General features: G+C 42.1%; 1 protein-coding gene across 1 annotated transcript in view; it reads left to right on the top strand.

Moving 5' to 3' along the window:
- Window positions 1-15,734, top strand: part of syngap1b (synaptic Ras GTPase activating protein 1b) — a 96,289-nt gene that overhangs the window by 64,898 nt on the left and 15,657 nt on the right. Inside the window, exons 7-18 of the mRNA XM_071521984.1 lie at window positions 1,627-1,866; window positions 2,814-3,149; window positions 3,367-3,511; window positions 4,202-4,346; window positions 5,241-5,477; window positions 6,011-6,212; window positions 6,843-7,045; window positions 7,948-8,158; window positions 8,506-9,141; window positions 9,435-9,875; window positions 10,239-10,412; window positions 10,896-11,107. Coding sequence (XP_071378085.1) covers window positions 1,627-1,866; window positions 2,814-3,149; window positions 3,367-3,511; window positions 4,202-4,346; window positions 5,241-5,477; window positions 6,011-6,212; window positions 6,843-7,045; window positions 7,948-8,158; window positions 8,506-9,141; window positions 9,435-9,875; window positions 10,239-10,412; window positions 10,896-11,107 — 3,182 coding nt within the window. The remainder of the gene's footprint in view (window positions 1-1,626; window positions 1,867-2,813; window positions 3,150-3,366; window positions 3,512-4,201; window positions 4,347-5,240; window positions 5,478-6,010; window positions 6,213-6,842; window positions 7,046-7,947; window positions 8,159-8,505; window positions 9,142-9,434; window positions 9,876-10,238; window positions 10,413-10,895; window positions 11,108-15,734) is intronic.

The following is a 15,734-nucleotide window of genomic DNA, read 5'->3' as shown; positions in this document are numbered from 1 at the left end:
TCTTCTCTACTGCAGCCCCACTTTGTGATTTAGACTGATAAGACGGGTGTATTTTTACATAAAAATCTTGCCTAGTGCAGCTTTAAGGCACAGTGATTTTATTTTCATCCTCACAGCTTAAAAACACCCAACAGCGGACCTGCTCTGAGTAAAACAAATATCCTAATTTTGGTCCAGATGGATCTCATAGGTCTGTGAAATCGTCCCATGCCGCTCCTTTCTGTCTTATTGAAAAAGTGAACAGGCATGAGAGATATGTAACGGCGTCTTTGATGGCAACCGGGGACTAGGAGTTATTAAGCCAAACTGAGATGAAACATCACCCGCGCTGAATGACTCATCCAGATGCTCGGGCTGCAGGGGTCCTGGCTGAGTCATGGAGCTCCAAGGACTCGACACGGGGGCTCTCTCCAAAAATCTTCCCCCCCCTACCCCTAAACAACAAGCATTGTGCATCTTCAACCAGATGCATCTGCAGAGATAAGACTCACTGCAGAGACAGGGATTACCATTACGCTTCTTAACTTTCTGGGAGCTCTTAAATCCTACTTGAGCTTTGAAATTCCTTTTTTTTTTTTTTGTAAAAGGAGAGCAGCCGCTCCACCCTCCTTCAGTGTTTTATGACTTTTTTTTTGTTTGATAGTACAATGGAGATATGACAGAAAGGAGGGAAGATGTAACAGGATAGCATGAGCGAGGACTTGAACCCATGCTGGTGCAGCTTCGCGGTGTGTGCGCTAGCAAACTGAGCCACCAGATGCCCCGAACATTCAAACTCAGAGGTTTGGAATTAACTATGTGTTGAGTTTGGCGTTGGTTATCAAAGAGCATACAAATGGAGAACTTAAGAACTTTGGATATCGCTGATGCTGATGTATGTAGCCGTCTAAATTAGGAATTAAATAGTCAGAGCCAAACGGGGGGCGAACAACAATGGCATTTCGGCCCAGTTGAAGTGACTCAGCCCCCACTGACTAAAACATTACTCTCTGCAATCAGCACGGCGCTTTCTCCTCCCATGGGGGATGTCAAATATAGCTTGGGCTTTGTGATCGTGATTAGGAAGTGCAGCTTTCTACAGCAACATTGCCGCCATTGTTTGTCCCTCGTCTTTGCAGCACATGTGCATTGTGTCATTTGTCTTTCTCCACGTGCAGATGGCTTTGTTTTTCACCCAGCCGGACCGTTCTCTTACCCTTATCCTCGTTCTTTTCTCTTGTTGTCCTTCTTTTCTGTGCCTCTGTCATCCTGTTCGCATCTGTCTCTCTATTTAAGTCCAGACTCAGGACCTATTTATTTAGCGCCAAACTCCCACCTTACCAGCCATTCCTCTCCTGTCGTTTACGTTCTTCTCCTACAGGCTGACCTGCTGTTGCCTGATGTTCTCGCTCTGATACACACACACACATACGCACACACACACGCACATGCACGCACGCACGCACACACACAGCTCTGTTTGCATATCTTGGAATTTGTGACGTGTTTGTTCTTGTTTTGTTTTTGTCATGTTTTCACCTGCATTTGTGTACTTTGCTCTCTGTAAATCTTTGTGATGAACCTGTTTATTACATGCACTTCATGAATAAATTCGACTTCGCTTGACCTGACCTAATCTCCTCGCAGGACAACAGCCGGAGGGTAGACAATGTGCTCAAACTGTGGATCATCGAGGCCCGCGAACTTCCAGCCAAGAAGCGCTACTACTGCGAACTTTGCCTGGACGACATGCTGTACGCACGCACCACCAGCAAGCCCCGCACCGACACCGTCTTCTGGGGCGAGCACTTCGAATTCAACAACCTGCCAGCCGTCCGCAACCTACGCCTTCATCTATACAAGGAGACGGACAAGAAGAGACGCAAGGTGAGGGAGAGGTCTGTGGGGTGACCCGGGAGCCCCATGAAGGCTGGTTTTCTATGATAAAATTAAGCATATCTGTATTTCTTTTCTGTTAGCATCCTGCTGCTTAAAGCTGCACTATGTATTTATGGGAGTGAAAATGACAAATAATCAATCACAAATTCCTAGAGCTGATTTTTTTTGGCCTTTATCATCCCTGGCACAGTCCCCACCCCCCCACCCCTCCCGTCCCCTATACTTTCACAATAGAGGCAAGTAAACTAGCTAATTAGAGCAGAGATTCAACAGAAACATCTAGTGAAATGGTAATATATCATGATCAAAATACTGTAATAATAATACCGCTTTGTCATTTGCTTTTTTGGCCTTTAGCACCGTCCTCCATCGTTGAGCAATTGAAAATGCGAGTAGGTTGGGGGTGGAGCAGTTTGGAAATACCAGTGGGCAGGGAGTTTTTGTTTCAGTATGGGCTGGAAAGTGAGTTTTAAAAGCCAGAAATAATCAGAATAATCAGCATAGAAATCGTTTAGTCCTTGGTATTGATAAATAACCCTTTCAACCCTCTGCAGATATATTACGGTAATTTTGTGCTCTGGGGCAGTAAAAATCGTACTTATTGCCCGTGTAAATCTTGTCATGTTTAAAAAAAAAATACTTTTTTAAGCAAAAAGAACTGATAGTAAGTCATGAATAAGGGTATTTTTATTCAAAATATAGTAGGAGAGTAGGACTACCTGAGCAAAACAACTTATTTCCAGCTTCAAAAAGCGTTCCAGGGATCCAGTGTTACTCCTGGTACTCATTATTTATTCAGTACTTCAGCTATATCATGAACTTTTTTGACATTTCAGACTTTCAAATTTCTTCCGCACAACTCCATAACGCAGCTTTAACTTTTCTGCGAGACGTGCTTATCATTCACAACTAATATTACTTTTTTTTTTTTTAAGGAAAAGAGCACATACTTAGGACTGGTAAGCATCCCCATCTCAAGCATCACCGGCCGGCAGTTTGTGGAGCAGTGGTACCCGGTCATCCAGCCCAGCGTCCTCACCAAGGGAGCGGGGGTAGGAGGGGGGAAGATCATCAACGCATCCCTACGCCTCAAATCCCGCTACCAGACCATGAGCATCCTGCCCATGGAGCTTTACAAGGAGTTTGCAGAGTACGTCACCAATAACTACCGCACCCTGTGTGCCGTGCTGGAGCCCGTGCTGAGCGTCAAGAGCAAAGAGGAGGTGGCCTGCGCGCTGGTGCATATACTGCAGAGCACGGGGAAAGCTAAGGTATGTGGCGTCAATCCCTCTGGACTTTGTTTTAGACCGCAAATGTGTCTTTTAGCGTCACATTTTATGCCTGATGATATGTGGAAATATATGTAAACAAAGCCCTTTCTGTCCTTATGACCAGAGAAATCAAATCCACGTTCAAAGTGACGTTTCTAACATAATATAATAGAATGATGATGTTCACTGCACATATTTAAATTCTTCCTTTCTCCAGGATTTCCTATCAGACATGGCGATGTGTGAGGTAGACAGATTCATCGACCGAGAACACCTTATCTTCAGAGAGAACACTCTGGCCACCAAAGCCATAGAAGAGTACCTCAAACTGATCGGACATAAGTACCTCAAGGATGCTATAGGTGAAGTGGAGCATTTAGATACTTGACATTTGAATTTGCTGCTGTGTAGATTGAAGACATTGTGCAATATTCACAAATTCATATTTATTTCAAATTCAGGAGATAGACTGGAGATGAAGTTTTGCAATGACAACATTTTTCATGAAAGGAAAAATCCACCACTGGATCCTCTTACACTGTTAGATGTCACCAATTTGTGATGCTCAATGTGTTCCAGGAGTTACTTTGTGATGAAGTGTTGTAATTTTCTTTTTTGGTGTTCCCACTTTCCCTCAACCTATTATCTCTACTTCTACTTCAGTTTGTGATTTCATACGTTTCCCAGAATGCCTTTGACAACCCCCAGAGAAGGGGCGTGAACTTGTTGCATTCAATTAAAGTTTGCCGTATGGGCGTATAAATATAGCTAGCTGGCCAACTAGTTGCATTGCATTCTGGTCTATTGAGGCTACTGTGGGTGGAGAAATTGGTCTCTCTTTCTCTTCTACGATGGGTTTCACCTGTGCCGAAGTGTTTTCGGTTGGATGTTTCCGTTACCAGCAGGCACCGTCTCAGATCTCCACAAGGAAACTGAAATGAACGCTGTTTTTAAAGTTTACATCCTGAATTAACAGCACACTGAAACCGATTGACCTTTGTGATATTTTGTACCACTTTGCCGGCGCTAATGAAATGTCACACGTTTTGCAGGGGAGTTCATAAGGGCCTTGTACGAGTCAGAGGAAAACTGCGAGGTGGATCCCATGAGGACACCGCCCTCTGTGCTGCCAGACCACCAAGCCAATCTCCGCATGTGCTGTGAACTGGCACTCTGCAAGATTGTCAACTCCCATTGGTCAGTAGTTAACAAATCCAAAAAAAATAGCTCAAAATAATGTCTTAGTATCTCAAAATAATGAGTTAGTATCTCAAAATAATGAGAAACTTTCTCAAAATAATGAGAAACTTTCTCAAAATAATGAGTTAGTATCTCAAAATAATGACTTAGTATCTCAAAATAATGACTTAGTATCTTTGAGGTACTAAATTTTGAGAAAGTTTCTCATTGTTTTGCGATACTAACTCATTATTTTGAGAAAGTTTCTCATTATTTTGAGATACTAACTCATTATTTTGAGAAAGTTTCTCATTATTTTGAGAAAGTTTCTCATTATTTTGAGATACTAACTCATTATATTGAGAAAGTTTCTCATTATTTTGAGTTTCGCATTATTTTGAGAAAGTTTCTCATTACTTTGAGATACTAAGTCATTATTTTGAGATACTAAGTCATTATTTTGAGAAAGTTTCTCATTATTTTGAGATACTAAGTCATTATTTTGAGATAGTAAGTCATTTTGAGAAAGTTTCTCATTATGTTGAGATACTAACTCATTATTTTGAGATACTAACTCATTATTTTGAGATACTAAGGCATTATTTTGAGATAGGCTACTAACTCATTATTTTGAGAAAGTTTCTCATTATTTTGAGATACTAAGTCATTATTTTGAGAAAGTTTCTCATTATTCTGAGAAAGTTTCTCATTATTTTGAGATACTAAGTCATTATTTTGAGAAAGTTTCTCATTATAATGACTTACAGGACCGTTTTTTTCATCACACTGGCGGAAATGGGCTTCCATAGTATCTGCTATATTGAAGTTACATGAAAGTCCAGATAATGAAGAAACTGTTAATTTGCAGACTCTCCCTTTATTTCCGATCCTTACATGCTTTTCCCCTCGCAGTGTTTTCCCCCGAGAGCTTAAGGAAGTCTTTGCCTCCTGGAGAGTGCGCTGTGCAGAGAGAGGGCGGGAAGACATTGCCGACCGCCTCATCAGCGGTTCCCTCTTCCTGCGCTTCCTGTGTCCTGCTGTCATGTCCCCGTCCCTCTTCAACCTCACCCAGGAGTATCCCGACGAGCAGACGTCTCGCACCCTCACCCTCATCGCTAAAGTAGTGCAGAACCTGGCTAACTTCTCCAAGTCAGTGCCATTTTTTTTTTTTTTTATTACTGCTGTGCCTTAATTCAAAAGTTACAATTCGTTTTATTTGATTGATTACTCAACAGCAAAAAGTAAAGTGTTAAATTAGCACTTTCTGAGTTAAATTGAACTCTTTTTTCGATAACATTTGGTCTTAACCTACAAAGTTTCAAATTTGAAAACTTGAAACACCACTAAACCTGGTGTTAGAGTTAGGGTGCTAGGGATTAGGATTAGGGTTGCTCTGACAACCAAATATAAAGTCAATAGTTTTGTTCATACTGTTTTAGAGAGTTAAAGATTTGATTGAAACTTCAAGATGGCATAAACTGTTGTGGAAGAAACAGAGTCTGGTGGATGGGGCTAAAATAGTTCTACGCCTGTTTATCACACAAGGACTTAAATCCAGTTCATTTTGACATTTAGTTGCCTACTTGTTTTTCTTTCTTTCCCTGACATTTTCTTTCTTTTTCATCCCTGCCCCCCCACTTGCTTCCCTCCTTCTTTGCCCTTCCTTCCATTCCCACCTGCAGGTTTGGCACTAAAGAGGAGTACATGTGTTTCATGAACGAGTTTTTAGAGATGGAGTGGGGCTCCATGCAGCAGTTCCTGTATGAGATCTCCAACCTGGACAGTGTCAGCAACGCAGGAGGCTTTGAGGGATACATCGACCTGGGCAGGGAGCTGTCTATACTGCACAGTCTCCTCTGGGAGGTCATGGCTCAGCTCAGCAAGGTAAATAACAACATCCATGCTAATTCATTGGCACTATTATGTATAGTGTACACTGTATACAAAAAATACAATTACTTTCCAAAATTAGATATCCACCGTTTGGAAAGAAGTGACACCTGCTTTTGTGAAATAATTACTTACATGAAAGCAACATTTCCTAGGGAATCTTACCATTACTGAACAGTAACATTTTTGATGATATTTTCAGTTTTGTTGATGTATTATTTAAAGGTGAGGTAAGTAAGCCACTTGGGTTTTTATCACAACAGTACAAATGTGTCATTCCTTTCTCTTCTTTGTTTTATCATCATTATTATTTCTGTATTTTTTTTTATAATGTTTTGTGCAACTAAACTAAACTAAACTAAACTATGATTGGGTGTATCTTTAATGATTGAGGCTTGAATTCTGACAAATATTTCTGAAAAGTGTCTAGAGTGTCACTGCCAAATGAGGCTATTAATGGGGAAGCTGTCATAAATCACAGGCACCAAAAATGGATATATAGTAAAAATAGATATATTATGGCATTTTGGAATGAAAGCCTGCAATTATATAGGCTAATAAAAAAGTTGAGAATAGCTTTGCAGATCAGCAGCAAAAGCCCCTCTCCTCTCCCTCCAACTGTAGGATGCCATCATCAAACTGGGTCCTTTGCCCCGCCTCCTGAATGACATCAGCATGGCCTTGCGTAACCCCCACCTCCAGAGGCAGCCCAGCCATCAGACAGACAAGGTCCAGGAGAGACAGACAGAGAGGCTGCTGTCGCGGCCCAGCTTCAACAGGGGCGTCTCCTCCGAGTTCCAGAATCTCATGATGAGGGATCTCAATAGGTAGGCGGCGTCTGTGTTGTGATCAAGGGAGAACAGCGCCACTGAGCATTTGGGTTTTTTTTACTGTCATTTTATCATCAAATGTCTCCTGCATCAAATATCTTCAACGTCAGATGCTGAAACTCTGATTGTGTGTTTCAGTTTTTTTTTATTTTTTTTATTTCATTTTGTTTGAAAAGGATGGTGATGCCTCAATAGAGAAGTGATATTACAATAGCTGACACGTCATTCACTGTAGAATGGATTCCTATATTCAGGATTCATACACAGGTCTGGAAAGTCTGGACAAGTACGGAAAACAAAACAGATCGTTTCTAGATCTTGAGAGATTTGGAAATTGCGCAATAAGTGTGGAAAACGTAATGAAAAATGTTCAGTCCCGACACGCATGACGACTTATTTTTAGTTGTAGACCCGCTGTCATTTGACACATTATGATATTGGTTGTTTTGAAGAACAATCATGAGCCTTAGTGCGGTATGGCCTTCTTGACAGTCATACTACCCTAGCCACTATCATTTTGCCCTAGAAAGGAAAATGGCAATAACTTCAATCTTGGCTGAAAATAAGATTTTGTCATTTTAGTATGTCAGCGTTAGATCAGAGGAGGATATGAGGATATAGAATAACAAATTTCTCAGTCAACAAGTCACCTCATTTTCAAAGGGCTTCTTACACTGGCAGTAATGAAAACCTTAAAGCCAATTCTTTCTCACATTCACTCTCAGCAGCTGCTGCCTTTTGTAGGGCAGCATTATATACTGACCTATATACTGACTGAAATCTTCAAATCCAGTCGAGAAAGGATGGTCTGGGAAAAAGTATGGAATTTAAAGTGGAGAATATGAAGGAATACTCTCCCTCTCCATCTATTGTACGCCTTACTCACCGCTGTTCTCCAGTTCTATAGATATCACTCGCTTGCCTTCCCCTACCTCTGGAGTCTCCAGCGGAGGGGTCATGCCATCCCGCACCCAGATGAGTTTCCAGGAACGTGACCATCCCCATCGAGCCACCTCCAAAGATGTTTTTTACGTAACGCGCCCTCCTCTGGCCCGATCTAGCCCAGCCTACTGCACAAGCAGCTCGGACATCACCGAACCAGACCCCAAGGTGAGTTCCATCACATTGACCCGAGGAATCATCATCCCATCCAGTAGGTTTGTTATCTTGCTAAGCCAAAGTGAGGTTAGCATGACCCGCACGGTAGTCACGCTCGATTAGTAGAATTTGGCATTTTATGACACGAGGCTGTAGTTTATCATGACATCTGCTTTTTCTCCACTGATTCACCTCGCAACTCATCCTAGCGGTATTTCCTGGGAAATACTTTGAGGCATTCCGATTTCCAGGCCTCTCGGTAAAAACACCCGCGTCACCCTCACCCATGTCATCCGTGGCCACATAACATGACAAAATAACAGAGGGCACACTAGCCTCTTATATCCCTTATTATCTAGGTGCTCAGTGTCAATAAAAGCGTATCTATGATGGACCTCCAGGATTCCCGAATGAACAGCGTGTCTAACCTGCAGTCGGTGGACATGCTCAACTCCTCCCAGGCCTCCATCGCCGGCATGGGCAGCTTCGGCGGGCTGAGCAGCGGAGGCGGTGGCGGCCTGGGGTCGGGCCTGAGCAGCCAGCTGCGGGCCGGCGGGCGGTTGTCGGCTGGCTCTGGCGGCTCCAGCATGTCCGGCGGCCTTCGGCTGAGCCAGCTGAGCCAGATGGGCGCCACCACCGACTCGCTGTCCCAGCAGCAGCAACAGCAGGCCGCCGCCATGCGCTACCCGCTTTCCTTCCAGAACCCCCTCTTTCATCTGGCCACTGCTGACGGGCCTCAGCAGCAGCAGCTCCACCACCAGCACAGCCGGGCCCAACCCCCACCGCCGCTCCTCCTGGCCCCGGAGCCCGAGCCCTCCCACCAGGCCTACATCCCCCAGTTCGCCCACGGGGGGTTCTCCCGCAGCGAGGACCTGTCCACCCTCAGGACCAGGGACGGTCACCTGGGCCAACCCAGCATCATCCACTCGCACAGCTACAGCGACGAATACAGCAGGGCTGACTATGGACGGAGGCAGATGTCCATGCATGTGCAGGTACAAGTCTACTCATTGTATTCTCATGGCATCTCAACCATTTTCTACCAGTGTAACACATTGCCACGAAAATGGATCATTGGCTGCACCTACCATTTGATTACTGACTTGTAACTTCATTACAAAAACCTTCTCCTTGCTTACAAAGCTGACCTAGTGGTGGGGATATACTAGATAACATAATCAACTGGACCTGACAAGCTAAGGCCAAAGTTTTATGTTCTGTTTCTCTAAAAAGAAATGAAACAAGGAATGAAAAAGATAAATGAATGTTTACTTATTTCCTCTCTAAGGATAACCTCCAACAGCAACAACATATGATGGGCATGACCTCCCAGACAGGAACATCCCACTCCTCCCTGGCCACGCCCCCCTCCACAGTCCAACCTGTGCGTCAGAGTTCCGTTGCCCCGCCTCCCACTCAACGCGTCAAATCACAGACCTCCCATCAGCTGTCCGTTAGTGCAGCCGCCGCTCCTGCCGCTCCGGCTAAAACGCGACCGCAGAGCGGGAATCTCCTCCAGTCACCAGAGTCAGGCTACAGCGGCAGGCAGCAGGGGTCCCGGCAGCTGTCCGTCAAAGACAACACGGCCCCGGGCCTGCCCCACCAGCAGAGCTCTGTCAGGGAGAGCCAGAGTCCACAGGGAACCACCAATCAGAGCACTCAACAGTCACCACAGCAACAGCAGCAGCCACAGCAACAGCACCTGCTCAAACCCACCATGAGCAAACAGGTAATATCCGTACGCTCTGAATTCATTTTCTTCTCTCTATCTCTTTGGCTCCCCAGCCTCTTCTGCATCAGTGTCTGTGTTCCAGGCTCTCTCCCATCAGTGTGTGTCTTTGTAAGATGTCAATTATATGGCTTTTAATTGTGTGCCTGTATGGCTTAATGAGTAGAGCATGGCACTAACACTGTCAGGATTAAGGGCTTGAGTCCCACCGGGGCCATCCGTGCTCAAAATGTATGAACTTGTGGACCTGTAATGCGCTTTGGATAAAAGCCTCCACAAAATGGCTTGCGCTATGAAATTGACTCTTATCCACTTCAAAACTCATGTTCTCACATTCGATATGCTGGCCTTCTTTTCCCTCAGGGCTCCCAGTCTCCCTCTACCCTCAATCCCCCGACCCCAGCCAATGAGCGAACTGTGGCCTGGGTCTCCAACATGCCTCATCTCTCGGCTGACATTGAAAGTTCGCGGATTGACCGTGAAGAATTCAAACTTAAGGAGTACTCTAAGAGCATGGATGAGTCACGCATGGACAGGGTAGGTATCGCTCTTCGGTTTCTTATGGTCCTTTCCAATGCATAAGATCTTTTTAATGCATAGTGTAAATGAGGAGGAACATTGAGTCATGTCTATCAGTACTGAGCAGATGGCACTCAGACGCTCAGATTCAGTCTTAGCAAGGAGGTCAAGAGTTCTCAAGCAGTGTGGGAAATTAACACCAGCCATCAGCCAAGTGTTGGTAAATCTTTGGTGGTGGTTGGTCTCTTTCGCTGCTCTACCAGCCACTGTGAAAGGTAACCAACCATTTTCGGAGGCGGTTTTCTATTTTATGGCTGGTAGATAATGAATGTCTTTGGAGAATTTTCAAATCCACCAGCCACTGTGGCCACTGATCAAGAACTTAAGCTTCCCACCTAGGTATCAAGGCATCTGAACACTGCCCTAATGGTTTTAAACCCAAATTATTCTAACAAAACATCTAACTTTGCACTCTTTCTGTCTCTGGCTTCTCTGCCTCAGGTACGGGAGTATGAGGAGGAGATCCACTCCCTGAAGGAGCGCCTGGTGATGTCCCACAAAAAGCTGGAGGAGTACGAGAGGAGGCTCCTCACACAGGAGCAGCAGACCAGTAAGATCCTCCTGCAGTACCAGAACCGACTCGATGACAGTGAGCGGAGGCTACGGCAACAGCAACTGGAGAAAGACTCCCAAATTAAAGGAATAATTAGCAGGTAAATGCAGGCTGTTGTTGGGATGGAGGGCAAAAGACAGCTGAGCCATCATACACATGGTGTTTTGTAGGTTGGCCTTACATGAATTTTGTCCCAAAGTAAGAAATGCACCATGTGAGAAAAGTGACACGAACTCTAACAAAACGACTGATAGCATGTAATTAAAACGAATTATGGTACTTTTTGAAGAATAATTAAGTCCTTGGTTGACACAATAACACCATAACACATAGTATTCTATTTAGAGAGATTGAAACGTGATCTGGAAGTAGTGATATTGCATTTTGGAATAGAACTCTATTTAGAGGATGTTATCTTGCAAAGAGTATTGGAGGGTAGGAGGTTGGTTTCAGTTTCATAAGCACTGCAGCCCTGGAAGAATGGGAAGGAGTTGTATATCGAAAACCAAAGAAAACCATAGATAAGACATGACATGACATAATGAGTGAGAGATTAAATGAAAGACTATAATAAAGGAGGACAGAGATTGCTATCTTCTTTGATAAGCAGGGCATCGTCCCATGGTGTTTGGTTCTTTTCAGCAAATTGAAGCTGGACAATGGAGTCATTGTAGTAAGAAACTAGCGTGGCGAGATTGTCCTCTAAGCTCTTGTAGCAAATCTACCATCATAGTCTCATAACGTGGTTTACTTGTTATTCAAGAACATCATATTTGGATGACTGCGGCGAACTCCAGCTGAGTGCTTGTGTGAAAATATGACGGTGCAGTTTTCGAGTGCAGTCTTTAGTGTTTATTGATCAACCTCAAAATTAAGTAGTTGATGGGAAAAGAGTGCAATATTGATCGTATCTCGGTGGTATTCAGGCACCAAAGCCAAACGTTTGCTCTGTCTTAAGGATGAAACGCTCCTTGAACACTTTACTCTTGACTGCACATTGGCAATGTTGCCCTATTTAGTTTTTGTTTTTTTTCATTGTGGGGAGAGTTGAGTTAACAGGCTGTGTAAGGAAAACAGTAAAGTCTTTTCTTGTTCACATCTTATAATAGTCTGTGGTCTGCAACTGAAGGGTAGAAGTCTGTGACAGAGAATATTGCCACTTCTAATCCACTCCAGGAAAGAAGAAATGGAATGAAGACAGAGACAATCCTGGTCGTCTTTTATGGGAAAACATCTTTAATGCCCTAACCTTGTACATAATACCACCCTTAGAACATCTTTTTCACCCTTTGTGCTATTGCACTCCTCAGCAGCCATTTTCTATGAACAAATAGAACATACTGGTTGCTTTTTAACTGGATATCTGGATCATTTGAGATGATTCCAGTTTAGCTTAAATCTTCGACTGACTCTTCCACAAGATTGAATCCTAAAAGCACAAGAGGATTGAAAGTTTGATATGCTGTAACATAAAGACTCGTCTGCACTTTTTGAAGCACTACTGTACAGTCTGCACAAAGCATTGTTTCGGATCTTCAGGCACAGGACCATGGAAGAATATGGCATAACATTAGCTCTTCCATTTTAGATCAAAGTGATCAAACACAACTGCGCGCACTGAAGGACTACTGATATACTTTTCTGTAGAATGAACAAGGGAACAATACCTCTCTGCTTTATACATACAGTGCTGGTGGAACCTGATGGGGGAAGGGAGCAGAGTCACAGACAAAACTTAAATCAAGTCAATGAATGATGAATATTCATAAGCGTAAAAGGAAGTGGCAGCATGTGCCAAATAATACAAGCATCATAAGAGCACTTAATGCAAAACCATCTTACAGTAAGTGAGCAAATCTACTGGTGGAGTGTAAAGGGAATTGAAATTTCCTAATTTCCTTTTTGGTTGCAGTTATAATTTGTGTGACTTTTATCATCCAATCACGCCAGAAGGAATGAACTCACAGGCCTGGACGCTTCCAAGTCTGATTTTGCTCACCTTGTAAGTGAGCCAGACCACATCCTGGAGTGGTCAGGATTGCATTGTAATCAGAATTGTACATAGTCTGGACGCAATCCAATCATAATGCGCATATGAGCAATGCAAAGAGATACAGAGAGTGTGGATGCCCAGAAATGTGGCCTCATACCATCACATCTTTATGATCGGACCTCCAAAATCTTGCTGACATGACAACCATAGCCTTATGGTTTTTGATCTTAAATTGACTTTTATGTTAAACTATCACATTGAAATATGTTGATGCCAATGGGAGCTCAGGCTCTACAAAATGGGTTTAAGTCATTATGTGGTCTTGAATTCATGGCTTCTACTGTAGGCTTGAAAAGCATCAATTCATTGGTGTCGAACGAGAATGCATACACAATAATTCATAAATACAGTCATTTTAATTCTGCAATCAAAGTTTATTTGCAGAACTTTCAGTGTGGAGTTTCAAGTTCTGATCATCTGTCTTTCAGAAAAGCCTTAATGTTCTGTAGGTAAACTTTACTTTAAGCTCAGAGCAAATCCAATAGCTGTCTTTAGGCCAGACAAGACACCGTTTCTGTTCTTAACAATCTAATTTAAACCAAAGCCGAATGTCGATTTTTAGGTTATGCTAGGTTAAATCACTGAAACACTGAATCCACTTTACCTGGAGCACTTGCATCTACATATTTTTTTCTTTGGGATAATAATCCCATTAGTTAGCTACAGCCTGTCCTATTTTCTTTGTCAAAGTATTCTGATGCATTTTGGTAATAACTAATATGAATACAAATATTAATCTCCCCTAAGCAGTTCGTTGTGAACTGAACAATAGAATTATCTTGGTTCCTGGAGAGCTGCAGTGAGTTTGCAGCAGTATTTTTTGATGGGAAATCAACAGTCTTAATTGTACCTGTCATAGTAATAAAATATTTTTATTTGTTATCCATAGCCTATTCAAGTCGGTGATGTAAGAGCCATAACAATAATAATATACTGAAATATTATATATGAATAAATTCTATTGTATCAATGAAATTATAAAATGTAACTATTTTAAACTTGCAATAGCTAACTTTTTAGTAAGAGATGTGCAATAATAGATAGAATTAGATTATATGCATTTACAATATGTCTACATGTACTATTTGTGCAAATGCACATCCAAGATCCAGAGAAGGTACATTGTATGCATTGTGTACATAAAGAAACAGTAACTTCCTGCCTATAAAATCTTTTACCAGGTGCCGTCAATGGAACCAATCCAACAGACAGAATTATAAAAAGAATTATATATATATATATATATATATATATTTTGACTTCATCATATATGACCTTGAATACTGTTAAGTGTGAAATACCATAGAGACAACAGTATGTTCTGCAAAGTGACGGTATGACACTATGACAACAGTATGTTCTGCAAAGTGTGTTCCTAAGTTCTCAACTTTTTTTGGCATATCTGTATGGTGTTTGTGAATTTATCTGCATTTAAAATGAAAGACTGCGATGGATATTGACACTATTTATTAAAGCGATAAGATTTCTATATCTGTATGGTTTTGCTGTATATGCTTGGTATGAGTTTTGATCTGCATTTCGTCATTGGTGGTGTCCAGTGACATGGTGGTCAGAATAGTTGTTTAAGAAAGTTAGACAGTAACGTCATTACAACTTATGCAGTTACGGTATGATTTAAATATTATTAAAAGGGCAACAACATAATTTTGTTTTCTTCCAGAAATATAGCTGATATTCTGGTGTCAGTATGTCCGCCTCTCTTTTTGTAGCAAGCATATATTGATAGGCTGTATAGATTGTACTACGTCAAAAAATTATGTTCAACTCTTGCAAATTAATTCATAGTGGTGATGAGTTTTGGCTTGATGTGAGTGTGAGCAATATTGGTCTGACTGATATGGCTAGTAGCAACAGCCAAGGGTTTATATTCTCTATTATACAGACCTGCGTCAAATAGTAGTTGCAAATAATTCTCAGTTTGTTTTAACCCGCATCGAGAACCAGATGGGTGGGGTCTTCCGCGTCATCACAAGTCGGATGTCGACAGGTAAGTTATCAATCACAGAGACGTATGTTAAATTGACTTTAAAATACTCTCCTGGGATTGTCGAAACCTTCTGGCATTCTTTGTGTTGTCCTGTGTGACTTGCGGCACAGAAGTTGGCAAAAACCACAGAAAGTATTTGCAACTGCTGTTTGATCCGGGTCTGCCATTACATTCAGTTGACTTGATATTCTATTTGACACCTCTTGTCTCTTGCCTTTTTTCTCTGTAGCAAAATATTGACATCATGACCTCATGTTGGTAGATACCCACATTGTTTTGACTGCATGTACGACTTGACCTCACAAGCACACTACTTGAAGCATAACTGGATATAAAAGTTTCTTTTTTTGTAACATGTCACCCACATGAATCATTGTCTGCCTTTTGAAGTCATGTCAAAATCTTAATGCTGTATACCCATGTTACATTCCATTGTTTTTGAGACAGTGCCAATGTTTCTGTCATTGCTTATGATTGATTCTTTCTTTTTCCTATTATTCTTTTGTAAAATAACTCAACACTGTACATTATTTATGGAATAAAACATCCAAACACTTATGTTTGAAACTTCACCTGTGGATTTTCGTTCTTTATTAATGTCAAACATGAGCTTCTGTTTGTTCTGAATAAAGAAATATGAATGTGCTCAAAACAGCCTTCATTGAC

The sequence above is a fragment of the Centroberyx affinis genome, unplaced genomic scaffold, assembly GCF_046629955.1.
Source record: "Centroberyx affinis isolate AG114_WGS23_722 - 3 ecotype Tasmania unplaced genomic scaffold, CSIRO-AGI_Caff_v1 ptg000948l_1, whole genome shotgun sequence".
NCBI lineage: Eukaryota > Metazoa > Chordata > Actinopteri > Beryciformes > Berycidae > Centroberyx > Centroberyx affinis.
Note: the sequence above shows the minus strand (reverse complement) of the source record. Positions and strands in the feature narration are given on the sequence as shown.